This window comes from Theropithecus gelada, chromosome 19, assembly GCF_003255815.1.
Source record: "Theropithecus gelada isolate Dixy chromosome 19, Tgel_1.0, whole genome shotgun sequence".
NCBI classification, from domain to species: Eukaryota; Metazoa; Chordata; class Mammalia; order Primates; family Cercopithecidae; genus Theropithecus; species Theropithecus gelada.
The window spans coordinates 27,130,668-27,158,118 of NC_037687.1; the positions used below are offsets into that span (position 1 = coordinate 27,130,668).

Genomic DNA, 27,451 nt, shown 5'->3' on the forward strand with positions numbered 1-27,451 from the left:
ACGAAGTCGCCCGCACAGCCCTCTGGGAAATAGAGTCTTGGCGCTGGCGCGGAGGATCCTGGGTGCAGCCGCTCAGAGAAGCTTCTCGCGCGCAGGAAGTTGCTGCGAAGAGGCGCGTGTGCGAGGAGTTGAATCTCCCGCTCCCTCGAGGCTGGGGTTGCGTCTGTTGACGCGGCCGATTACAATCCCGAGGTACGGACACGCTGGGGCTGAGGGACTTGGGGGCTCGGTCCTTCCTGAGAGGTGACGGAATGGAAGTGGGGGCGACTGCGGCAAAGGGTGCGTCGTCTTGGGCGGCGGTTGCCTGGGTGGAGGTGTGAACCGTCTTTCACAGTCTGTTAGGAAAGCCGCTCAAGGGCCGGGCACGGTGGATCACTCCTGTAATCCCAGCACTTTGGGAAGCCTTGGCCAGGAGTTCCTCGAACCCCGTCTCTACTAAAAATACAAAAATTAGCTGAGCGTGGTGGCGGGCGCCTGTAATCCCAGCCACTCGGGAGGCTGAGGCAGGAGAATCGCTTGAACCCAGGAGGCGGAGGTTGCAGTGAGCCGAGATCGCGCCATTGCACTCCAGCCTGGGTGACGGAGCGAGACTACGTCTTAAAAAAAAGGAAGAAAAGCACCTTGAGAGGCCAAGGCGGGCGGATCGCTTGAGCCCAGGATTTCGAGGCTAGCCTGGGCCACATGGTGAAACCCTGTCTCTACAAAAAAAGAAAAAATACAAAAATTAGCCGGGCGTGGTGGCGCGCGCCTGTAGTCGTAGCTAATTGGGAGACCGAGGTGGGAGGATTGCTTGAACCCGGGAGGCAGAGGTTGCAGTGAGCCGAGATGGCACCACTGCACTCCAGCCTGGGCGACAGAGCAAGACCCTGTCTCAAAAAGAAAAAAGAAAACCGCTAAAGGGGTTTCCAGCCCTCCCTGACGGCCCTGAGAGGAGTGATTCTGTTTTATTTTGGTTTTGGTTGGGGAAGGAGGGAAATGAGTTACCTGAAGTTGGCAGATTTAGGCAGAATCTTGCTGGAGGATGGATGAGAGTTCTTGGGGAAGTTGAAGTACTTAACATTTTCAGTACTTGAGCGCTTTCTGTGTGCCAGGCGCCCTGCTGGAGTCCCTTTTCCTCTCCTGATCCCCGCAGCAGCACTGAGACATAGGTGCAGGTCCCCTTGGCAACAAGGCAATCTTGGGAATCAGAATTTTTCAAATTTTAGAAAGCTAATAGGGTGTGTATTTTATAATTAGTCAGCACCCCCCCACCCCGAGGAATCTGGGCCAGTTCTTGGTCATAAAATGTTTCTATGGGTCAAGGTGTGGATATTCACACTTAGGGGAATATTAAGACCCTACATGGCCTGTGGCGATCCAGTTTATAAATCAAGTCAGTTTATAAATCAAGTTCCGTTCTTTGGAGCATTTAAAGGACCGTGGATCTGTTGTATTTGTTCCATTTGGTACATGTGGAAACTGAGGCTTAGAGAAGGTAAATGATCTGGAAGGAGGTGCAAGACTCTCAGGCCCAAGGTTTTCAGCCCGATAATCGCTTGGCTTAAGTCACTCTGGGCTGGATGACCTTGGGCTCCACCTCTGGGCCCTCATTTCTTTCCTCCCAGGGCTAAGAGTATATGAGATGTGGACAGAATGTGATTTGGTAACTGCACACAGGGGTCTCAAGCTCAGCTGTCTGTGAGGGCCAGGCAGATAACATACAGGAAAGAAGAGAATTGGTCCAAGTGAGGCTGCGGGGCCTTGGAGAGCACTTGCCTCATATAAAGGGAGAGTTGTGTTTGGTTTTTTTTGTTGTTGTTCTTTGTTTGTTTGTTTTGGAGACAGAGTCTTGCTCTGTCACCCAGGCTGGAGTGCGGTCTCACTGGAACCTCCACCTCTCGGGTTGAAGCGATTCTCCTGCCTCAGCCTCCCAAGTAACTGGAATTACAGCCATGCACCACCACGGCTAATTTTAGTATTTTTGGTAGAGATGGAGGTTTCACCATGTTGACCAGGCTGGTCTCAGACTCCAGTTCAGGTGATCTGCCCACCTCGGCCTCCCAAAGTGCTGGGATTACAGGCATGAGCCACTGCACCCAGCCTCTTTTTAAACTTAAACTTAAATTTATTTATTTATTTTTTTGGAGGCGGGATCTTTCTCTGTCACCCAGGCTGGAGTACAGTGGCACAATCATAGCTCACTGCAGCCTTGTGATCCTCCTACCTCAGCCTTCCAAGTAGCTGGGACTACAGGCACGTGGTACCACAACTTGCTTATTTTTAAATTTTTTTGTAGAAACAAGGTCTTGTTATGTTGCCCAGGCTGGTCTCGAACCCACTTCAGCCTCCCAAGGTGCTGGGATTATAAGCATCCCCCACTTGCCTAGCACTGGTCGGAGAGCTTTAAATGGGCTCCAGTGAACTAACTTCGTGGGATGTAGACCCAGTGTTGCCAAATCCTAGGGTGTTTCAGAAGTTGGAAACCTAATTTTTAGGTGAAATTTTCCAGTTTTCAAGTTTGAGACTAGTGAGCCATGCTTGAATTTTCTTTCAAAACATTCTGTCTGCCAACAAACATTATGGACCAAATATCTGTCAACTGAGTTATACTTATAGATTGAGGCTTAACCTCTGACATGTAAAAAAACTCATTGTTCAGTAGAATTAGCATTTATTGTAGGTCTACCATATTCCCATATCTGTAGTCTCAAAAATCTGGAAAACTCAGAACAAATTTTTTTTTTTCATAAATTTAGTATTCATGCCTTACCTGAACTACTACAGGGTATTTTTTTAAAATATAACTTTAAATTATTCTACCTAGAATGAATAATTATTCCTTTCTCTAGAAATGGTAAAGTGTTCAATTATGAAGTGCAGCCTGATCCACACTGTGCTGGGATTTTGTTTTGTATTGTTTCTGTTTTTGAGACCGAGTCTTGCTCTGTCGCCCAGGCTGGAGTGCAGTGGCACAATCTCGGCTCACTGCAAGCTCCACCTCTTGGGTTCACACCATTCTCTCACCTCAGCCTCCCAAGTAGTTGGGACTACAGGCGCCCGCCACCACACCTGGCTAATTTTGTTTTTGTATTTTTAGGAGGGATGGGGTTTCACCGTGCTTGTTAGCCAGGATGGTCTCAATCTGACTTCGTGATCCGCCCGCCTCAGCCTCCCAAAGTGCTGGAATTACAGGTGTGAGCCACCACGGCCAGCCCTGCACTGGGATTTTAATGAAATATGCCACATATATATGCCATATCACCTTTTTAAAATAAAAGTTGAATGTCAAAGCACATCTGGTGTTGGAGTTTGAAGAATTTGTGGACTTGTGTCATTGTTAAGTGATCCGTGCTGCTTTGTGCTTTCAGCACTCCGCAGATATATGCCACTTGGTCCAGGCAATGGATACAAATGGGTAAAGATGTCTGTGGTACGATGTTTTGCATATTATGGGTCATGAAAATAACTGGGTGCAGTGACTTTTTTTTTTTTTTTTTTTTTTTTAGACGGAGTCTTGCTCTGTCGCCCACGCTGCAGTGCAGCAGTGGCGCGACCTCGGGTCACTGCAAGCTCTGCCTCCCGGGTTCACGCCATTCTCCTGCCTCAGCCTCCCGGGTAGCTGGGACTACAGGCGCCAGTCACCACGCCCGGCTAATTTTTTGTATTTTTAGTAGAGACGGCGTTTCACCGTGTTAGCCAGGATGGTCTCGATCTCCTGACCTGGTGATCCGCCTACCTCGGCCTCCCAAAGTGCTGGGATTACAGGCTTGAGCCACCGCGCCCGGCCAAGTTGAAATATTTCTGTTGTAGAGATAGCGGCCAGGTGCGGTGGCTCACACCTGTAATCCTAGCACTTTGAGTGGCCGACGAGGGTGGCTTACTTGAGGTCAAGAGTTTGAGAACAACCTGGGCAACAAGTGAGATCCTGTCCCTACAAAAAGTGAAAAAGATTAGCTGGATGTGGTGGCACATGCTTATAGTCTCAGTTACTTGAGAGACTGAGGTTGGAGGATTGCTTAAGCCCAGGAGATTACAGCTGCAGTGAGCCATGATTGTGCTGCTGTAGTACTCCAGCCTGGCAGCAGAGCAAGACCTTGTCTCCAAAAAAAAAAAAAAGGAACAGTTTTGGAGGCTGATTTACGTGAACTCACATTCTGGAGATGATAACCAGAAATCCCAGAAGCATTGTTCCATTGGTTCTTTAGACACCTTCATTCTGTCAACAACTGTAGGTGCTTTTACACCTACTGTTAAAGCACCTACTGTACACTAAGCGACACAGCAGTGAGCAAGACAGAAGTTCCCGGCCGGGCGCGGTGGCTCAAGCTTGTAATCCCAGCACTTTGGGAGGCCGAGACGGGCGGATCACGAGGTCGGGAGATCGAGACCATCCTGGCTAACACGGTGAAACCCCGTCTCTACTAAAAAAAAATACAAAAAAATACTAGCCGGGCGAGGTGGCGGGCGCCTGTAGTCCCAGCTACTCGGGAGGCTGAGGCAGGAGAATGGCGGGAACCCGGGAGGCGGAGCTTGCAGTGAGCTGAGATCCGGCCACAGCACTCCAGCCTGGGCGACAGTGCGAGACTCTGTCTCAAAAAAAAATAAATAAATAAAAAAATAATTAGTGTCACATAACTCAGGGGCATTAGTGAAATCACTAACTGTGTAATGTCTTTTGCATTTCTACATTGAGAAAAATGTGTCCAAATATTTTATTGTGTTTTTTGCCACTTCATTGTCATGAATAGAAACTTATGATTTCATAATAGATTAGCTTATTTTGTCCTGTTTGATAAATTAGTTCAAAATTATACTTTATGTTCTAAAAAAAGAAAAACTACAGCACAGATTTATCATTAGCTCTGGTTAAAATTTAACTGCAATATAACAAAATGAAATGTTGCTTAATAAATTATTCATTGAAAGGGAGTTTATTTTAAAAACCTATTTTTGAGGACTCGGTTCTGTTCCATTGGTCTATATCTCTGTTTTGGTACCAGTACCATGCTGTTTTGGTTACTGTAGCCTTGTAGTAGAGTTTGAAGTCAGGTAGCGTGATGCCTCCAGCTTTGTTCTTTTGACTTAGGATTGTNCAAAAAAAAAAAAAAAAAAAAAAAAAAAAAAAAGACAGAAGTTCCCACTGTGGCCATAGACTTTCCTCACCAAATCTCCTAAACATGTTTTTACTGACTATGTTAGGTGCTAACAGTGGTGGCGAAGCTGTTCTGTAGGTTCTGAAGCACAGTGGAGATGTGGGGCTGGGGTAGCTTCAGTAAATACAGTTGTTGTTGTCCCCTGCAGGGAGACTCACACTGGGACTTGTGTTCCTCCTCCTGGACATTTTGGGGGCTCGGCAGCATGGACAGCGAGTCAGCCACGGGCGGAAGGGAGACTTTCTCACAGCTCCCTTGTGCTTCCCACAGCCCTGCCAGCCGGGAACACGGAGGGGAAGGAGGAGGAGCTTAAAAGAGGCTACTGAAGCCCAGTTGGCCATGACTGAGGTGAGTTGAACGTCACTCTGTCTTAATCGGTCACCCCCAAAGGCAGGAAAGTTGGCTTTCCTTTGTGGCCGAGGCGGGTTGAAGGCCGCTCTGTGTTAATCGGTCACCCCCAAAGGCAGGAAAGTTGGCCTGCCTTTGTTTTGGCCTCGCTGTCCCATGGTGGCTCCCAGGCGATCTTTTTTAAAGGAAAGCTCACATGCTGTTCTTTTCTGCTTGTACTCTTCTGGGAACCCCTATTGCTTATAGGATAAATTCCAGGTTTTTCAGCCTTCCTGTGTGTTCTAGGTTCTACCCACCTTTGCACCATCTTCTCCCATTTCTCTAGATGACCAGTACTCCCTTTGGCCTAGTAGTAAAACTTGATTCTGTACTTTCCAGCAGCTTCCCTGCCTTTGCTCAGGTTGGGTCCTCTGCTGGAATCCCCTGCCCCTTTTCCATCTGGTAATGAATCCACAGCCTTTAAGACCCGGCTCAGTTCCCCAACCCTTCCCTAGGCACTCAGCACTTTCCCACTCTGACCTTCCATAGCGCCCCCTGCTGCCTGCACTGTAGCACAGATCCACCTAGATATGGATGTTCCTGCCCATACCTGTCATCCCGACCAGACTAGATGCTCCTTGGGGACACGAACTGATGGGGATTCATCTCTGGGTCCCCAGGGCCCAGCACAGGCCAGGCACACAGGAAGCCTCATGAGGTATTAGGTGAATATATGAATGAATCAATGAATGATGCATGAAACCATCTATCTGGTAAATATCTGTTCATCCTTAGTGATCCAACTTTAATGACCTCCCCTCCAGGAAGCTTTCCCTGACCTCAAGGCAATGGCCTCCCTCCTTCCTCTGGCCCACACAGCCCTCGATACCTCCCTGTGCCACAGTCCTACCTCCCTCATGTCTCTTCATCAGACCATGAGCTCCATGAGGCCAGGAACCAGGTCTGACACACATCCATGTCCCTAGTGCCCACAGTGTGGTCTGGCACACAGGGTAAATGGTTGCCACATATGTGCTCTGACCTTGTCACTTTCCTGTGGCTCCCCAGTGCCTCAGGGATCAAGTCCGCCCCTGTCTTCCCACCTCCTCCATCACTGAGACCAGGGGCCCTTGTCCAGCACAGTCTGGGAGTGTGAGGAAAGGAAGCCCCTCAAAGGTCCTCTGTGATCTGGCTCCTGCTGAAAAAACTGCTCGACTGGTACTCTTGACAGGATATAGACAGCAACAGTTTCTATTATAAGTGTCAGAAATCGACTTATGCAGTTAGGAGACTACTAATTATATAACCAAAAGTCCAGAGGTAGGGCTGTCATCATCTGCAAGTGTGATTGGGACTCAGTTTATTGTCCCCACCTTGAACCTCGCTTAGTATGGGTTCCATCCTTGATGAGCTCCTTCCCTTGTCCCAAAACAGCTATCAGGACCACGTGCTGCTTTGCCTCCTTCGACAAGTATTTACTCTGTGCCTGCCATGTGTGGGCTTTGTTATAAGTCTGGACTAGGGAAACAGTTGAGGTGGTTCCTGTCCTCATGAAGCTCACGTTATTGCGAGTGACAGTGTATAAGCTTGCTAGGGCTGCTGTCACAAAGTACCACACACTGGGTGGCTGAAAACAACAGAAATGGATGATCTCGCAGTCCTGGAGGCCAGAAGTCTGAGATCAGGGTGTTGGCAGGGCTGGATCCTTCTGAGGCTGCAAGCCAGGCCTCTCCCCTATCTTTTGGCAGTTTGCTGACCAGCTTCAGTGTTGCTTGGCCTAGAGAGGCATCACCCCAATCTCTGCCTTCATCTTCCCAGGATGTTCTCCTCGTATCTTCACATTGTTTTCCCTCAGCCTGTGTTTGTCTTTTTGTCCCCATTTCTCCTGTTTATAACAACTTCAGTCATGTTGGATTAGGACCCACCCTGGTGACCTCATCTCAGCTTGATCACCTCTGTAAAGACCCCATTTCCAAATAAGGGCAAATTCTGAGGTACTGGGGATTAGAACTTCATTGTATCTTTTTAGAGGGTTACAGTTCAATCCATACCACACAGTAAAATGCATGAAGTAAATCACAGAATGCAGGCAGTATTAAGGATTATGGAAGAAAGGGATAGGGAGACCCGGGGTGGATTTGCTGTTTTATATAGAGGGGTCAGAAAAGGCCTCATGGAGAAGAGGCATTTAAGCAGAGAACTGAGGGACACAATCTTGACTGTAAGATGGGAGCTGGCAGGTGTGTTCGGGGAGCAGCAAGGAAGCAGGTGGGGCTGGAGCAGAGTGGATGTGCAGGAAAGGGGGAGAAGGTAAGCCCTGAGGGATAGCTGGGGCCTGATCTTTAGGGCCCTGGAGATCATTGTATGGCCTTTGTCTTTAAATGCGATGAATTCAGAGGCCATTGGAGTGTTTGGAGCAGAGGATGGACGGGATCTGTTGTAAGTAGAAACAGGATCCCCGTGGCTCGTCTACCCAATTCCTGCTTAGCATCACATTGGGATGACTGTTTCAGGATCTTGCTGCTGCTGTAACAAATCACACAAACCTGGGGGCTTAAAAACAACACAAATTTATTATTTCACAGCCTCTAGAACTATAGGAAATAAATTTATTTTCTTTATAGATTACCCAGTTACAGCAACAGAAGATGGACTAATACACTGTGTGACTTGGAGAAAGTGACTCTTTGGGCCTTGATTTTGTTTTCTATAAATTGGGGATAATCCTGCCTCAGAAAGGAGTCGGCCGGGCGCGGTGGCTCAAGCCTGTAATCCCAGCACTTTGGGAGGCCGAGACGGGCGGATCACGAGGTCAGGAGATCGAGACCATCCTGGCTAACATGGTGAAACCCCGTCTCTACTAAAAATACAAAAAACTAGCCGGGCGTGGTGGCGGGCGCCTGTGGTCCCAGCTACTCGGAGGCTGAGGCAGGAGAATGGCGTGAACCTGGGAGGCGGAGCTTGCAGTGAGCCGAGATCGCGCCACTGCACTCCAGCCTGGGTGACACAGCGCGAGACTCCGTCTCAAAAAAAAAAAAAAAAAAAAAAAAAAAGAAAGGAGTCAGGCGGTTTAGTGACTCACTGCACCTAAAGCATTGAACCATTGCCGGCATGCAGAACGCTCTTGGCCAAGGAAGGGCTTTTGCAGTCAGATGCCTGGAGGGTTGGGCTGGGCAGTGTGAGCCAGAGTGGAATTGCCCCCTTGTGGAGCTCTTGCTTTGTGCTAAGTACTGTGCAGTCACCTCCCAGCAGTATTTCAGTTGCTTCCTGTAGCAGCCCTGATGAGATGGGACTCATTGGTCCCATTTCACTAGGGGAGCAGGAATTGGGGTCACAAGAGACATGCAGCTTACTTGCCAGTAGTCACTCATAAGTGAAGGTAGTAGGGCCAAACCTCAAAGCCAAACAACTAAAGAGAGGTGGTTTTCATTCTTCCTTAAAATGTGCTGTGTGTGCGCGTGCGCATATGTGCCTGTGCCCACATTGATGGAGATTTGGAAGAGACACAGCAGTCATGGTTTCACCTAGAGATGGGGTGTGTGGGGGCAGGCTTTCACGTTTTATCGTCGGTACTTCTCAGGTATTTGAATTTTTATCCTAAACACCCATTAACTGGCCAGGTACAGTGGCTCATGCCTGTAATCCCAACACTTGAGGAGGCAGGGGCAGGAGGATCACTTGAGGCCAAGAGTTCGAGACCAGCCTGGGCAACATGGCAAGACTCCTACTCTACCAAAAAAACAAACAAACAAAAAATTAGCTGGGTCTGGTGGCACATGCCTATAGTTCTGGCTACTTGGAGGCTGAGGCAGGAGGATTGCTTGAGCCCAGGAGGTCGAGGCTATCATCGTGGCACTGCACTCCAGACTGGGCAACACTGTGAGACACTCTGTCTCTCTCTATATATATATATATACACATAATATATATAATAAGTTATATATAAAATTTACAAATTACCAGATTTATAAATTACCATAATTTATAAATGATAGAAAGAAACCGATTCCTTATAGTGAAAACTAGCAAATAAAAGGAGATTCAAGCATTTACCCTACCTGTCCTATATGAACTCTTCCACTGACTAGCCAAATAATAGAAAAATTTTTCTTTTTTTTAGGCAGGGTCTCACTGTCACCCAGGCTGGAGTGCAGTGATGCAATCACAGCTCACTGTAGCCTTGACTTCCTTGGGCTCCTGTGATACTCTCACCTCAGCCTCCTGAGTAGCTGGGACTACAGGTGCATATGTAAATTATAATATATAAATATATATAATTATATATGAAGTAAAATTATATAGAATACATATCTATATTATATATACATCATATGATGTATATATATACACTATACACACGCACACATACACATAAATAATAATAAACACCTATTAACTAGGAAAGTTTTAAAATGAAAGATGGCATCACTAAAAGTTGGACAACCAGATAAGAGCCTTAGGTAGTCATGGGGCCTAAAGTGGACCTGGTACCACCTGTGAGTGGGTCTTTCCCCCAGAGGCTGTACTGACTCAGTCAGGCCTCTGCTCCCCTGACCGGCTCACAGGAAATGCGCAGCCAGGGGAGCAGCCAGGTGATACTGCATAGAAGCAGCTTGCCACATTCAGAACGTGGGATCTCAAATCAGGAGCATGGAGGATGAAGAAGGCACAGGGGTACAGCTGTAGATTTTAAAACCTCAGAGCCACATCAGTTACACGCAGGGTATGGGCTCCCCTGGATTCTGATTGAGACAAGCTAGCTATAAAGACACACCACTAGGCTGGGCACGGTGTCTTATGCCTGTAATCCCAGCACTTTGGGAGGCCGAGACGGGCAGATCACGAGGTCAGGAGTTCGAGACCAGCCTTGCTCACATGGTGAAATCCTGTCTCTACTTAAAAATGCAAAATTAAAATTAGCGGGGCATGGTGGTGTGCACCTGTAATCCCAGCTACTCAGGAGGCTGAGGCAGGAGAATCGCTTGGACCCGAGAGGCAGAGGTTGCTGTGAGCCGAGATTGTGCCATTGCACTCCAGCCTGGGCAATGGAGTGAGACTTTGTCTCAAAAAAAAAAGAAGGGACACCACTGAGACGTCAGCCTAATCTGTATACAGATTTTGAATGTGGTCTAGGTGTTCAGTGACTAAGGAGTTACTGCTCATACTGAAGTATTCACAGGTGAAATCAGATGACCCCTGGTGATGGGTTCATGGTTGTTAATTATATACATCTCTCTACTTGTATGTATGTTTGAAAATTTACAAAATAAAATCTTGAATGAACACTAAAAAAGGCAAAAGTGTGAAATAAATAGATTTTTAGGACCAGACAGACCTGGGTTCCGTCTCACCTGTGTTAACCTTGGTTGACATTCTGTCCCCTGGTCAAGACTCCTTTTCTTTGCCTACAAAATACAGGGGTTTCCAATCTCTTACGTCTCAAGTCTTGTGAGGCTGAGGATGGGATGGTTTTTGCCAAAGGCCTGGCAGATTGAGGGCTGGGGGTGCCCTGAGTGAGCTGTTGGGCTCCTCCCTGACCCCAGCCTCTGAGTGACCAATAGTGTATTGTGTTTCAGGAATTTGTGACCCTCAAGGACGTCGGCATGGACTTCACCTTGGAAGATTGGGAGCAGCTCGGGCTGGAGCAGGGGGACATGTTCTGGGACACAGCGTTGGACAAGTGCCAGGACCTCCTCCTGCTGGGTGAGTGTTCCCTGTCCCCAGGGGCCTACTCACTGTCCTGCTTGGTGATCACCTGTGCTCTCCCCCAGCCACAGGGTGAAATCCTGGGCTCCTCTGAATCCGCATGACCTAGCCCAGCAGTTCTCAGCTGGCCAAGGAGACATTGGCCATGTGTGGAGACATTTTTGATTGTTACTTCTTGGGCCAGCAGCGTGCTGCTGACATCTAGCCGCTGGAACCCAGGGAGGCTGCCACACATCCTGCAGTGCACAGGAGAGCCCACAGCCAAAGCCTGGCCTACGCCAGTGTCAGTAGTGCTAAGCCTGGGAAACCCTGCTCTGGCCCCATCTGCCTCCCCAGCCTCGTCTTCACCACTTTCCTGCTTGTAGTCAGTCATTCTTCAAGCTGAGACTTCAGGGTCTTCCAGTTGCCCTCCCCTCTGCCTAAGTGGCTCTCAGGGCTTACCTTCTTCAATCTGACCTGGGACACTGTGAGAACTCTGTATCTCCTCTCCTGCTCATCTTGGCCATCGCTCCATCACGTTCTAACTACCATTTTATCATCAGAGCGGGAGCCGTGTGAGGACAGGGGCGTGTCCCCAATGTTTGGAACAAGCAGTTCCTGCTCCAGGGCCCAGCAGACAGCTCTAAATTAATGAACGATTGAGTAGCAGCTCTTCGGACTTGCTCGTTCAATCCTCCAGTCACCCCATGAGGAAGCTGGGTTGTCCCTCTTGTGCCGAATGGTCTGAAACTGAGGTTGAAAGAGAGGCAGTCACCTTCCCAGCTATGCCAGTGTCCCCAGGACACCCACAGCTCCAGTGATTGACTAGGATTCCCAGGACTCAGCCTGTGGTCAGACTCATGGCTAAGACTGACTACAGTGAAAAGAGTCAGCAGTCAGCAAAGGGAGGAGGTACATGGGGCAAAGTCCAAGGGAGCCAGGCACAAACTTTCAGAATTCTCTCTCAGGGGAGTCACGTGGGACATGCTTAATTCCCCCAGCAATACTGTAGAATGTGATATCTCGTGTGAAATGCTGTCCACCAGGGAAGCTCATCAGAGACTCAGGGCCAGGGTTTTTACTGGGGTCTGGTCACGTGGTCCCCTTTGCCTGGCACATACCAGAATTGCAGACTCCCAGGAGGAAAGCAGGTGTAAGCCACAGTGTTTGCAGAGTTTAGGTCCAGGGAGCGTGTCCCTTCCGTTCTGGAGACATGGGGTACCCCTCTGAAATCCAGCCTTGCCAGCAGGCCTTTCCCAGGAGAGCAGCCAGCCTGCTGTGTCGCCCTCTTCTGCACACCAGTGTCACACAGTGAGAGAGCAGCAGGGCCCAGACTCCAGCTAAGGTCTGTGCAGCCCCAAGGCCACATCACCCCAGCTCCCCATCAGTGTCACCTCATTAGCTCATTTTGCCTCTCTGTTGCCTCAGTTCTTTCTTTTTGAAGAACCAGGAAAATAATTTACTTCAAAAGATGAAAGCAGTAAAATATAACACTGTGGAAACTGTCATTTGATAGAATCTCATCACATTGGGGCAGACTTTCTCCAGACTGACCAGTGTGTGCTAAGAAGCATCTAATGGGAGGTCCTACTCCGTGTCGTTTTGAATTTTTAAACTACAGCCCACAGTAAGAAGTGTGTTTACCTCGACTGCCCCTTCGCCCATTTGCGTGTATGTATGAGTAGTATATCCGTGTCCTATTGCTGCTGTTACACATAGCACAAACGCAGTGGCTTCCACCAGCACGCTTGTATTATGTTACAGTCCTGGAGGCCAGGAGTTCCAAATGCATGTGGCTGGGCTGGAGGCGAGGTGTTGGCAGGGCCATGTTCCTTCTGGAGGCTCCAGCACATGCAGTCCTCTCCTGGCCCGTTGCCAGCTTCTGGAGGTCACCTGTATTGCTTGACTCATGGCCTCTCAGTCTTCAAAGCCAGCAGTGGCGTTTTCTCCGCTGTAGCCTGTATCCCTCCTGGATGGTGACTCTGGTCCCTTACTTGGAGAAGCTTGTGGAGGGTAGGGCTCAGGACTGCTTGGACCCTGGGACCCTGACATCTTCTGTCCTTGGCCCATGGAGGCCTCAGGCGTTGTGTGGCCCATGGCTCAGTGAGTGAATCATGAATGGCTAAGGAAGTGCATGCCTCTCCACCTGGCAGATTCTGCCCATTAAAGAGCTGTCACAAGTCTTTTGTGTCCCCAGCCCCAGCTGTCACAGCTTTGGTCACCCTGGATTGTGATTGTTTGGCTCCCTCTCTATCACTGGACTGGGAACCCTACAGGACAGGCATCCCCAGAGGCGCCCAGGCAGCACCTGGCCCACAGGAACCATGTGCAGGATAAAGCATAGAAAAGTCAGGAGAGCCAGGAGGTTCTCACTGAGTGTCTGGATGACCCTCCATGTCCTGGTTAGATGACAATGCTGTTCTCTCCCTGCAGACCCCCCAAGACCCAACCTGACCTCCCACCCAGATGGCGGTGAAGATCTGGAGCCTCTGCCAGGAGGAAGCCCAGAAGCAATGGGCTCTGGTGAGTGGATGGAGAGGGGCCCCCTGTGTACCTTCTGTCCTCCAGACCTCCATCCTGGGGCTGCCGCCAGCTCTCCCACAGGTCTACCCAGACATTACAACGCTCAGCTTCAGGACTTCACTCGCCACTCGCTGGCTTCCACCCCCTCATCCTGGGAGCTGGGGGCGATCCGGACATTTTTATAGTCCCTCACTCTGGTGTCTCTCCACCTTGCCCTTCAGCACAGGGCTATCCTGGTGCCTCTCCGCAGCTCCTCTTCTTCCTTCCAGACTCAACAAGGAGACGCCCTCCACTCTCTGAGTTGGTCTCTGCTTTCCTGCCTTGTGCTCCCTGGGTGTGTTGACCCTCATTCTACTTCTTTTACCTCCTTTCCTTCAGGTCCATTTTTCCTTCCTATCCCTGGGGCACAGCAAATGGCCACATTAGGGAGTAACTTAAGCCTAGGCCTGAATGCTGCCGAGAGCATCTGCCCTGCCATCTCCCAAGCCAGGGTTCCTCCAGGTGGATCAGGTTAGGTGGTGAGGATTCCTGGGGTGTTACCCATGGTAGAGACATCCCCAGTAGGAGAAAGCAGAGGCAGCTGCCTCGCCTGGCATGGGAGGCTTCTCTCCTTGTTTCTTTATCTGCATGAGAAGCAGGGCCCTGAGCCAGAGACCACAGGAGTCTCAGGCTGTACCCAACCCAGTCAGTCTGTAGCTCCCTTCTTGGCTCACCACACTCAAGCTCGTGTACATGAGGCCTCTGCAGCCTCCTGTTCAGCACATCAGTGTCCCTCGTAGGTGACTAACCCATGCACAGGCTCTCACAACCTCTGCTTTCTGTTTCTGTCACCTCAGCATAGTGGCTGTTTCCAAGCATGGGTAGCCGTGCCTTTACTAACAAATGTACCTCCATATCCTCTAGTAGTGACACTCGAGTTGCACAGTTACCACGTAAGCGTCTTTCCCCTTTAACGGTGTGCCTCTCTTGGAAGCAGGGCTTAGCTGATTCACCCTGTATTCCCAGCTCCTGACATCATGCTTGGCACATAAGGGGTGCCTGTTACATGTCTGTCGGTGCATTTGAGGCAGAGGGAACAACATGAGCACCGGTGTGGTGAGGAGAGTGAGCTGGATATCTGTGGGAGAGATGAGCAGAGGCAGAGGTGACAATTCAGAACAAGGTGTGATTTCAGAAGGCTTTCATTTGCAAGTTTTAATTCCAGGTGGAGAGACTTTAAGCAGTCTCATAGATACTCAGATGGTGAGCCAAGAACTGCAGAAGGGACAGGCTGGAAAAGGTATAATGATGGAGGAGAGGAGAGATGGGGAGACTGGAGAGCATACAGCAGAGCAGTGACATTCATGTTTTGTGAAGGATCCCAGAGAGCATACAGCTTGGTAGTTAAGAATATGGGGGCCAGGCATGGTGGCTCATACCTGTAATCCCAGCACTTTGGGAGGGCAAGGCAGGCAGATCACTTGAGGTCAGGAGTTCGAGACCAGACTGACCAACATGCTGAAACTCCATCTCTACTAAAAATACAAAAATTAGCTGGGCGTGGTAGTAGGCGCCTGCAGTCCCAGCTACTCAGGAGGCTGAGGCAGGAGAATCACTTGAACCCGGGAGGCAGAGGTTGCATTGAGCTGAGATCGTGCAGCACTTTAGCCTGGGCAACAGAGCAAGACTCAATCTCCAAAAAAAAAAAAAAAAAAAAAGATATATATATGGGGTCAGAGGGGTTCAAATCCTCATTCTGCTGCTCACTTAGCTTTAAGAAGCAGAAACGTGCCTACCTTATGGGAGGTTGTCGAGTGTAAGAGAGTGCCTGAGGCACTCCTGCCTGTGAGTAAGCATGCCATGAATGGGATTTACTGTCTGTGAATCTGTCCCGTGGCTGCCGCTGTGACAGTGGATGGATGAGCAGTGGAAGGTCCCTGTTAAAGAGCTTACCTTCTGGTAAGGGTCAGGGGTCAGACCCTTTCATAACTTGTCAAGGTGGAGGATGGTAAGTGCTCAGCTGTTTTTCAGAGAATATAGGGCAGGGGACTTAAAGCAGAATGGGGATGGGGTTGTCAGGGAAGCCTTTCAGAGGAGGGTGATACTCAAGGTGGGTATTAAAAGACTTAGAGGAGTTAGCCCAGGAAGTGCCATCCAGCATGAGGGACCATTAAAAGCACAGAGGAGAAAGTCTGGTAGATTTAGGGAACCGCAAGAGTTGTATAAGGTCAGCACAAAGAGCGCTGGGCTGATACACTCATTTCTCTTCTCCAGGCAGGAAGCCCTGGAAGGGTTTAATCAGAGGAGTGATATAGTCAGATCCATTTATTAAAAAACCCTTTAGGGCTAGCGTGGAAGACTGGAGAGAGAGACAGACAGACAGAGACAGGAGACCAATGAGCAGCCTGGTGTCAGATGCAGTCAGTGGTAAAGAGAGGAGAGGAAGGGAGTTGAGACATTTCGATAGAGACCAAATGAAAATAGTGCCAAGTTGAGGGAGAGGTAGGGAGGAGGTTGACTCCTAGGATTCTAGCATGGAGAATTGGATGGATGGTGGAGTGAGGGGAGTGGGGTGTTGTCTGGTATAGAGGATGCAGGATATGAGGAGGAAGATTTTGGTGACAGTGCAGGATAGAGTGGAGAGTAGAAGCAGGTGAGTCCAGGCGACTTTTTAGGGAACTTGGTCAGTCACCTAGGTGTGAAGGTAATGGGCGAATCTCCCTCCTTGTTGAACCCCTGTGGTTTCCCAGCTCCCCTGTTGACCCTCCTGGGAATGGGCTCTCTCTGTTTTCTGTGATGCCAGTTCCACATGGGTCACCCCTGTGGGTCCCTTAATGGATAGGCTGGACTCAAGATCCATCACCCCTACTTGCTCTTGTCTGTGTTCTCACCCTTGGTGAACAGGAGACATTTGCACTTACTCTTTCAGATGCGACTGAGACCAAGAACTCTCCTCTGATGGAGGATTTCTTGGAAGAAGGATTCTCCCAGGAGATTATAGAGATGTTATCCAAGGATGGCTTCTGGAACTCCAATTTCGGAGAAGCCTGTGTAGAGGACACCTGGTTAGATAGTTTGCTAGGCGATCCAGAAAGTCTTCTGAGGTCTGATGTTGCCACCAATGGGGAAGGTCCCACGGAATGCAAGAGTTATGAATTAAAGAGAGGCCTCAGTCCTGTGTCCACCCTTTCCACGGGAGAAGATTCCATGATACATAATGTTTCTGAAAAGACCCTCACACCAGCTGAGTCTAAGGAATATAGGGGTGAGTTTGACTCCTACTCGGACCACAGCCAGCAGGATTCTGTTCAGGAAGGGGAGAAACCATATAAATGTAGTGAATGTGGGAAAAGCTTCAGTGGGAGTTACCATCTTACCCAGCACTGGATTACTCATACTGGGGAGAAACCCACTGTCCATCAAGAGTGTGAGCAAGGTTTTGACCAGAATGCTTCCTTTTCTGTGTATCCGAAAACTCACACGGGCTACAAATTCTATGTATGTAATGAATATGGGACAACTTTTAGTCAGAGTACAAACCTGTGGCATCAGAAAACTCACACTGGAGAAAAACCATGTAAGGGTCAATACAGTGACCACCCACCCAGTCATGACACACAGCCTGGTGAGCATCAGAAAACTCACACAGATAGTAAGTCCTACAACTGTAACGAATGCGGCAAGGCTTTCACCCGGATCTTTCATCTTATTCGGCACCAGAAGACCCACACTCGGAAACGCTATGAATGTTCCAAGTGCCAGGCGACCTTCAGCTTGAGAAAACACCTCATCCAACATCAGAAAACTCACACTGCAAAAACTACCTCTGAGTGTCGGGAGTGCGGGAAGACTTTTCGGCGGAGTTCGCTGCTCATTGAACACCAGGCTCTTCATACTGGAGAGAAGCCTTATAAGTGTAACGAATGTGGGAAATCCTTCAGCCATAACTCTACCCTAAAGATCCATCAGAGGATTCACAGTGGAGAGAAGCCTTACAAATGCAGTGAGTGTGGGAAGGCCTTCCGCCGGCACACTCACCTTAATGAACATCGGCGAATTCATACAGGCTACAGACCCCACAAATGTCAGGCATGCATCAAGAGTTTCAGCCGGCCCTCACATCTGATGCGACATCAGGCCATTCACACTGCAGAAAAGCCCTATCGCTGTGCTGAATGCAAGGAGACTTTCAGCGATAACAGTCACCTTGTGCACCACCAGAAAATGCACACTGTCAAAACCCCGTATGAATGCCAGGAGTGCGGAGAACGCTTCATCTGCAGCTCAACCCTGAAGTGCCACCAGAGTGTTCACACAAGAGAAAAACAAGGATTTGTTGTGAGTGGGAAGATCTCGGATCAGAACCCAGAACAGAAAGAGAAGTGCTTTAAGTGTAACAAATGTGAGAAAACCTTTAGCTGCAGCCAATACCTCACTCAGCACGAGAGGATTCACACCAGCGGAGTGAAGCCCTTTGAGTGTGACCAGTGTGGGAGAGCCTTTGGCCAAAGTACTCAGCTCATTCATCATCAAAGAATCCACTCTAGAGTGAGGCTGTATAAATGGGGTGAGCAAGGGAAAGCCATCAGCAGTGCCTCCCTTCTCAAACTTCAGTCCTCCCACACAAAGGAGCACCCTTTTAAATGTAACGAATGCGGAAAGACCTTCAGCCAAAGTGCACACCTCTCAAAACATCAGTTAATTCATGCTGGAGGGAATCCCTTTAAATGTAGTAAGTGTGACAGAGTCTTCACCCAGCGAAACTACCTTGTTCAGCATGAGCGAACTCATGCCAGAAAGAAGCCCTTGGTGTGTAATGAATGCGGGAAAACGTTCCGTCAGAGCTCGTGCCTTTCTAAGCATCAGAGAATTCACTCAGGTGAGAAGCCCTATGTATGTGACTACTGCGGGAAGGCCTTCGGCCTGAGTGCAGAGCTTGTCCGCCACCAGAGAATTCACACTGGAGAAAAGCCTTATGTGTGTCAGGAGTGCGGGAAAGCCTTCACCCAGAGCTCATGCCTTTCTATTCACCGGAGAGTTCACACTGGGGAGAAGCCCTACATATGTGGTGAATGTGGGAAAGCCTTTGCCCAGAAAGCAAATCTAACACAGCACCAGAGAATTCACACTGGTGAGAAGCCTTACTCCTGTAATGTGTGTGGCAAAGCTTTTGGCCTCAGTGCCCATCTCAACCAGCACCTGAGAGTTCACACCCAGGAGACACTTTATCAGTGTCAACGTTGCCAGAAAGCCTTTCGGTGCCACTCGAGCCTCACCCGCCATCAGCGTGTACACAACAAGCAGCAATACTACCTGTAGCCATTGGGTGGCAGCAGAGTCCCAGAATATGAGACTTCATCAGATGTGGAAAGTTGGAAACCATCCATCCTATTGCAAGTTTCTCTCCAAATAGATACATCTAAAGATTGATTAGAAAGTTTGTGCACATGTTTCATTACAACAGTGAAAACACAAAAATGGAGAAGCTGTACAACGTCAGGATACAGAGGTAGGCTCTGGAGCCAGTCTACCTGAGTTAAGTTCCACCTCTGCCATCTACTACCTAAGTGACCTTGGGAAAGTCAGAAAAATCTCTCAGGGCCTCGGTGTCCTCATCTGTAAAATGGGCATCACCTACCTCAGAGGGCTTTTCTGAGGATTAAATACATAAATGTGAAGCACTTAGAACTGATGGCCAGCACATGAGGGCTCACCAAGTGTAAGCCACAAATACACATCAGCCATAGCACAAATATACTCGTGTTATAAGAAAGGAATTAGTAATCTCTCTATGTTTACTGTAGTTAATGTTCTTATAATGTATCGCTTTTAATTTACGTTTTCCTTTTTTAAAGTTTTTCTCCAGCACCTTACTCTTCTTTTTTTTTTTTTTTTTTTTGAGACGGAGTCTCGCTCTGTCGCCCAGGCTGCAGTGCAGTGGCGCGATCTCGGCTCACTGCAAGTTCCACCTCCCGGGTTCACGCCATTCTCCCGCCTCAGCCTCCGAGTAGCTGGGACTACAGGCGCCCGCCACCACGCCCGGCTAGTTTTTTGTATTTTTAGTAGAGACGGGGTTTCACCATGTTAGCCAGGATGGTCTCGATCTCCTGACCTCGTGATCCACCCGCCTCGGCCTCCCAAAGTGCTGGGATTACAGGCTTGAGCCACCGCGCCCGGCCACCTTACTCTTCTTAAATGCCTGGCCTTTTTTGTCCCTTTATCTCTCTTTCCTGGTTTTTTTTTTCTTAACCCCCAGAAAGCCAAAAAGAACATGTAAACTCCTAACCTCAAGTAGCTACAACCTTCCACTCCTAACCTCCCAAGCCTCTCACTCAGAGAGGACTCCCTATCCCACAAACACATGCTTCCTCTTCCCATGACCTTCTTCTGTTTAACAGTGTTGGCTGTGCAGTAAGACACCCAATTTGTCATGGGAGTTGACACCAAAACACAGCTGGATTCCTTCAGGAAAGCTGTGTTGATCAAGGTGTTAACCGCATATGAAACACAACCCATATGGAAGACATGCTTGGGGGTCAAACCTGTGGTGTGTGGAAGTGACCGCTGGGATGTCATCATTCACTATTTATCCAAGACAGCCACTCACCAGGCCATTTGCTAGGCTCGGGGGCGGGTGGTATCAATACACTATGCACTGCTACTACTCTGAAGCTTCTGGAATCAGAGAAATGAATGAACCCGTTTTCATAGACGATTGCTGTTAGTTGACAAGTGACATCTTAAAAATGCCCCATTCCCTCATGTCACAGGAAGTTCTGGGATCACCAAGGAGTGTTGGAGAGTCCAGTGAGATGGAGCCACACAACCAGTTCCCTCCTGACAGTGTCTTGTCAGCTCTGGGCGTCTGTGCCCTACCACTAAGTGGCTCAGTCACATTTGCTGACACAGTATTATGAAAAGCACTGGACACATACTTTCAATGCCTTTCAGATTTTAGGTGCTTCAAATGGTTAGGGGGTAAGTGCTCTGTACCCTTGGGCTCTTCAAGTCTTGCACCTGGAGTTCTGCTGCTTAAGTTTGTTAAACTTAGTTGAAACTGGGAACCTGTTGGCTAACCATTGGGCCCTTATGCTGTTTTTCAAATGGCTGCAACATTTAACTTCTTGCACATGGTTCCCGTCCTCTGGAGCTCTGTCTTGTCTGGGAAATGGGCATGTTATATACCAAAAGAGTGGACAAAGTGTTGCACGGCTGGAATACAATGGGGACTCTGGAAAACTGGCAGCCATTGGGGGTGGGGGACAGTCTATAAATCAGTCACCTGTGTTGCTGCAGGCCATGGTAGAAACGCCCTCCATGTGTGCATATTTGTTGGTTCTCTGATTAAAGTTTTGAATCTAAAAGCATTGATTCCTTCTCTCAGCCTGCTGCCATGCAGCCACGCATCAGTCCCTGCCTGCCAGGCCTCACGTCTTTGTGGGGGAGGGCTTCTGATGGTGATCATTGGCCAGTAAGAAACAGCTCAGTCTGTTTTCCCGCTGTCTGGGCGGGGCATGCGCCACTGAGGAGGCACACAAGTTCACCTGGTCCTCAGATGCATCATCAAACAACACTTTTCAGTCTTTGTGTGAGCCTAAGTCATCAAGGAGAGAGCACAGGCAGCCTGCAGTTCACTCTTCACAGACACGTCAGGCCCCAGGCTTGGGGAGTGTTTCTAGTTAGCATCCAATAATACACATAACTTTGCTTAGTACTTTAATTTTTGTCCCCGCCTTTTTCCTTTAGTGACAAGTGACAAGAGATACTAGTTTCCTGCTCATGGTAGTAATAGAAAGTTATTTTTTTTGATAAAGTGAGCTGATCGGGCCGAGTGTGGTGGCTCATGCCTGTAATCCCAGCACTTTGGGAGGCCTAGGTGGGAAGATGACTTGAGCCCAGGAGTTGGAGACCAGCCTGAACATGATGAAACCCTGTCTCTACAAGAGAAATATGCAAATTAGCTGGGTGGTGACCACTCATCACTTAAAAATGATTAAAATGGCAAATTGTATATTTTTACCGCAATTTAAAAACATTTACATAAAGTACTACATTTTTAAAGTTTGTGTGGTAGGCTGGGAGTGGCTCATGCCTGTAATCCCAGCACTCTGGGAGGCTGAGATGGGTGGATTGCTTGAGCTCAGGAGTTTGAGACCAGCCTGGGTAGCACGGTGAAACCCTGTGTCTACAAAAATTACAGCTGGGTGTGGTGGCACACGCCTGCACTCAAGCTACTAGGGAGACTGAAGTGGGAGAATCTCAAGCCTGGGAGGTTGAGGCTGCAGGAAGCTGTGATCATGCCACTGTACTCCAGCTTGGGCGACAGAACAAGATCCTGTCTCCGAATAAAGGAAAAAAATGTGACTGGAAAAAGAAATGAGCTACAGGAGCCTAAACCAAGCAAGGCTAAGATGGCAAAACCCAGCACCTCTGAGGCTGGTGCGAAGACAAGCTCAAACGAGGTCAAGGTATAAAGCAGCAGCAGAGTCTTCTAGGGCCAAGGTCTCCCCCAACATTTCAGAGGTGGGGACCCCTTGTCGGAACTGATACCCCAGCTAAATTCCAGCTTGACCTCTGGAAGGGCTGGAGACTAAGGTCAGTCAGGGTGATCAGCCTTGTCAACATAACCAACCTCATAACCCTACGTACCAAGGCGTGGATGAGCTTCTCTGGCAACACTTTGTGTGTTGTCACACGTTATTGTTGAGTGCATTAAGTGCTCTCCATATGACTCTACTGGCAGAGGACACCTGGAAGCTCACGCCTAGTCTCTCCTAGACTCCATCCTTTGCATCTTTTCCCATGGCTGATTTTAATCTCTATTTTTAGCTGTAATAAATGCAACCAAGTATAGCAGCTTTGCTGAGTTTTGTGAGCCCTTCTAATCAATTACTGAACCTGAGGGTCCACTGCCCTCTCTGAGACTGTTTCTCCAGTGGACTCAAGAATGATACTCGGTTTAAGGGTTCTCAAAACGAGCATCAGCGGGTTCTGCCCACGCCGGCCCCATGGGCTAAATTCTCTAATAACCACCTCCCTTCCCCGCCTACTCCAGCCAATCATTGCGCTGACTCGGCTCCTGGCCACACCCTAACCCCGCCTCCACTGCTTCGAAACCCGTCCCAAGCCCTGCAGCCCCATAGGCTGCCGCCAGATTCTCGAGCCCCTTTACCTTTCGGTGGCCTAAATCCCTGACTGCTCGGGGCCACTCTTCAGGCCAAAATGGGCCCAAAATGGGGAGGGCAAGTGATGAATGTCACTAGACAGTCAGGCCCTCAAGGACCTGGCAACTGGAGGCTTGGACCTCGGGTCGGCTTCCCACGCGAAGCTTGCTCCCCACCTGCATCCGCACGTTGGTGGAGCCGCTGCCCCGGCCCCACGGATGCCTCTGCGCATGTCAGACTCCCTGATGAACTACCCTTCCCAGAATCCCGCGGGAGCTGCTTAGGGCGACGGTCCTCTGATGGCCGATGCGGGAGAAACCCTGGCGTCAGGCGGCCCTCGAGTGGGGCACACGAAGTCGGGGCTTATTCTGGCTCCAGTATGCGGGGTGGAGAAGGCGATCCACGAGGCTGCCTCTGTTTCCTATGGATCAATCGCAGAAATCGTTCTGTAAGCCCCGCCCCCACTGCGTGCGGGCGGCTTTTGTCTCCATGGCAACCGCCAACTCTGGAAACGCCTGTTTTTCTCCATGGCAACTGTCTACGCCGCAGGCTGGGGCCGCCCATTACCGGAGCCTTTAAGCAGTATGGGTGCTGGACAAACAGCGTGATCGGGTCGTAAAACGTGATGGAACGAATATTAGAGCACAAGGAAGAAAAAACCGGGCTAGGTGGGACTGAAATAGTTGATGTGAGGGAAGATTTCTCAAAGGAGGGAGCCTATTTTTTTGTTGTTTGTTTTTTACTTTTAGTTTTTCAAGACGGGGTCTCTCTCTGTTGCCCAAGCTGGAGCACAGTGGCACGATCTCGGCTCACTGCAACCTCCGCCTTCCGGATTCAAGCGATTCTCCTGCTTCAGCCTCCCGAGTGGCTGGGATTACAGGCGCCCGCCACCACGCCTGGCTAATCTTTTGTATTTTTAGTAGTATGAGAAATGGGAAAGTTATTCTTCAAAGATTATAAAAAGTCACAATTTCTTACTATAAGATTGCTATCCACTATTATATATTCCAAATCAGCTGTCCTAGCTTGCTTTGGCATGCCTGGACAGAACTAGACAAGCCCCAGCCCATAGTGCATAGTTAAGGAAACATCCTTAACTATCCCTGGGTAACTTCCTTTTCTTTCTTTGTTCTGTTCCCCTTACCCAATTAAAAAAGTTTTAAACTAATAGCCAAACGGGTAAAGTGTAAAATGTGAGGTCCCATTCCAGCCAATGGAAACTGGACACAACAGTAGGGTGGATGCCTCAGGTTATAAGTAACTCTGTCTCCTTTCTTTGGTGGGGTCTCATGGCTGGACAGCTATTGAGTAGCACCCTTTCTGCAAAAAGTAAAACATCATTTGTTCCCGCATTCTTTCTTTCTTTCTTTCTTTTTTTGTTTTGCGACACCAAAAGCTTCATTCCCAACAGCAGAGACGGGTTTCCACCATGTTGCCCAGGCTGGTCGCCAACTCCTGACCTCAGGTGATCCACCCACCTCGGCCTCCTTAAGTGTTGGGATTACAGGCGTGAGCCACCACTCTTGGCCCAGGAGGCGACCTTTGAATAAGGCTTTGAGGGATGAGCAGGAGGTTGCCTGGAAGAGAAGGGAAAATATAGTATATCTAGAGATCTGGCCAAAATTAAAAGTCTTAACGAGGGTGTGGGGAAACCGCCATTGTCCTACCCTGCTGGTAGGGAGAGGAATGTCTTCAGCCTTTGAAGAAGTAAATCAGTCAGCGGGTGACTGCTGAGAACCTTGTGTATACTGGGAAGTGCTCCAGACACTACGGATACAGCGGGGAAAGATATACAGGGGGGCAGGCAGTAACCACGAGACATATGATTGGAAATTGTAAGTGCTGTGAAGTAGGCCAGGTGTGATGGCTCACACCTGCAATCCCAGCACTTTGGGAGGCAAGGTGGGTGGATCACTTGAGGCCAGGAGTTCGAGACCAGCCTGTCCAACATGGTGAAACCCCACCTCTACTAAAAATACAAAAATTAGCCAGGCGTGGTGGCCGGCGCCTGTAATCCCAGTTACTCAGGAGGCTGAGGCAGGGGAATCACTTGAACATGGGAGGCAGAGGTTGTAACCGAGCCGAGGTCACATTACTGCACTCCAACCTGGGTCACAGAATGAGACTCCATCTCCAAAAAAAAAAAAGTGCTGTGAAGTAAACAGGCAGGGGCTGAGATAGGAATGAAGGAGGGACTGTGGGATCAAGAAACAGAATTCTTTGAGAACATAGTGTGAAATAACATAAATAATGTCAACCTCAAGAGAAATGTAGAGGAATACTATGAATTGCAGCTGGAATCTGCCCTAAATGTATATTTCTTCTTCCTGGTGTCTGTGACACTTTGAGTTGGGGTTTTCTTTTAGTTTCTTGAGTGTCTTGCTTTTGATGCTTTTAGCTACTCAAGCCAGTAAATTATCGTTCTTGTTTGAGCTGTGTGAGAGGTGGTCAAGTTCAACATTTGAAGGAAGAGTTGAGAGATTCACTGAATGGGAGAGAGGGATAAGAAAAACATACCTTCTTTCTGTTTAGGTTTCTAAGGTGATAGGAGGTAAGCCTGGAGCTGCTGGTGGCCACCTTGCCACCATGGGGGGAGAACCTGCCAGAAAATGAACCTAACCAAAAAGGAAGCTAAACTAAGAGGAGTGACCAGATTACTGACATGTCACTTAAAGCACCTGGATCTATCTGTTCCTGAAGGCAAAACTGTTCAATTACACAGGCTAATAAATTCCCTTTCTTTCTTAAGCAAGCAGAATACTCTTGGCTGGAAATGAATCTCTACCAGAAATTATTTAAAAATCCAGATGGATCGATGGCCGGGCGCGGTGGTTCACACCTGTAATCCCAGCACTTTGGGAGGCTGAGGCGGGTAGATCACGAGGCCAGGAGATCATGAGGTCAGGAGATCAAGACCATCCTGGCCAACACGGTGAAACCCCGTCCCCACTAAAAATACAAAAAATTAGCCGGGCGTGGTGGCGGGCGCCTGTAATCTCAGCTACTAGGGAGGCTGAGGCAGAAGAATGGCATGAACCCAGGAGGCGGAGCTTGCAGTGAGCCGAGATCGCGCTGCTGCACTCCAGCCTGGGCGACAGAGCGAGACTCCATCTCAAAAAACAAAAAAAAAATCCAGATGGATCAAAGTTTTCATTGTGAAAAAAATCATAAAAGTACTAGATTCAAATATAGCAGAACTTTTTTTTCATAATCTTGGGGGTGAGGAAAGCCTTTGTTAGCATGATAGTTGATCCAAGAACTATAAAAGAAAATACAGATAGATTTAAAAATTTAAATTTAAATCTAAAAATTAAAAACTCTGTATGACAAACGTGAACAAAATTGAAGAGAAACTGGGAGAAAATATTAGTCACTTATACACCAAAGTGTTAATATGCGTAATATATAAGGACTTGTCATTATAAATCAATACAAAAAGGCTTCTCAATTAAAAATGGGCAAAATACATAAATAGGCAATTCACAGAATACAAAATATCAATTAATGCATAAAAAGATAATCTCACAACCAAGAGGACATTTTTACCTATCAGATTAAAATTGCTTTAAAAAATGACCAATACCAAGTATTTGAGAAGGAAGTAAAGGAACAGAGAAATAGTCACTCATATATACTTCCAGGAGTTATGCAAATTGTTTCACCCCTTTTGGAGGACTACTTAGTAATAACTATGAAAAATTGAAATGTAGGTGTTCTGTGATCCCACAAGTACACTTGTAGGAATTCGTTTTGTACATAAGTCAAATAATAAATATCCAATGATGGAAAAGAAAATGAAAACAACTTAAATATCCATCAATAGGGATTGCTTAAACAAATTAAAGAAACCCTAGCATGAAATATTACGCAGCCGTGAAAAATGAAGATACCTATGTATGTATATATTTTTGTGTAATATGTACAACATGTATATATTTTGCATTATCATGGGAAAGTATCCACATTATATCAAGTGAGAAAAGCAACTTCTTAAAATTATGTTTGCATGTAGTTATGCCATATACACCATACATATGTGAATATATATACATATAAAATCAGTTTCATAAAAACAGAAAGGGAGATTTCATATTTATAGAAAAAGTAGGAGGTCTTTGGAATGAAGGGGTTTTTTTTTTCTAAACAGATTTTGCTCGTTGCCCAGGCTAGAGTGCAATGGCACAATCTCAGCTCACTGCAACCCCTGTCTCCCGGGTTCAAGCAATTCTCCTACCTCAGCCTCCCAAGTAGCTTAGATTACAGGCACGCACCACCACACCCAGCTAATTTTTTATTTTTAGTTTTAGTAGAGACAGAGTTTCACCATGTTAATCAGGATGGTCTCGATCTCCTGACCTCAGGTGATCCACACGCCTTGGCCTCCCAAAGTGCTGGAATGACAGGCGTGAGTCACCACGCTCGGCCTGGAACAAAGATTTACGGGGCACTAAAGATTTCTTCATTTTTATATCATCTGAATTATTCACAATGAATATTACTTCAATCATTAAAGAAGCCACAAAAGATTAGGAGAAATACCTGGGCAATGACTTTAAAATACGATAATAGCACAGAAGACGGCTAGTGAGACACAGCCCCATATATTCACAGAAGTTCCAGCTGATACAGAACCTCTGGCAA

The 27,451-nt window shown here is 48.2% G+C and overlaps 1 protein-coding gene across 5 annotated transcripts; it reads left to right on the forward strand.

Moving 5' to 3' along the window:
• The first annotated feature begins 54 nt into the window (after positions 1-54).
• ZNF473 (zinc finger protein 473) lies at positions 55-19,083 on the forward strand. 5 transcript variants are annotated; one of them, XM_025367234.1, is made up of 5 exons: positions 55-192; positions 5,403-5,480; positions 11,036-11,162; positions 13,578-13,667; positions 16,576-19,083. In XM_025367234.1, exons 2-5 carry the CDS (start codon positions 5,472-5,474, stop codon positions 18,963-18,965), a joined length of 2,616 nt encoding a protein of 871 aa, XP_025223019.1. In that variant the 5' UTR covers positions 55-192; positions 5,403-5,471; the 3' UTR covers positions 18,966-19,083. The 5 variants fall into 5 exon arrangements, with proteins under 5 accessions (XP_025223019.1, XP_025223018.1, XP_025223021.1 ...); XM_025367233.1 differs by having other exon boundaries at positions 71-192; positions 5,281-5,480; XM_025367237.1 differs by lacking the exon at positions 5,403-5,480 and adding an exon at positions 12,394-12,489 and having other exon boundaries at positions 128-192.
• Positions 19,084-27,451: the final 8,368 nt, after the last annotated feature.

Coding starts and splice junctions, on each gene's coding strand:
- ZNF473 (XM_025367234.1), top strand. Junction 11,163..13,577: donor CCAGGACCTCCTCCTGCTGG/GTGAGTGTTCCC, acceptor CTCTCCCTGCAG/ACCCCCCAAGACCCAACCTG. Junction 13,668..16,575: donor CCCAGAAGCAATGGGCTCTG/GTGAGTGGATGG, acceptor TTACTCTTTCAG/ATGCGACTGAGACCAAGAAC.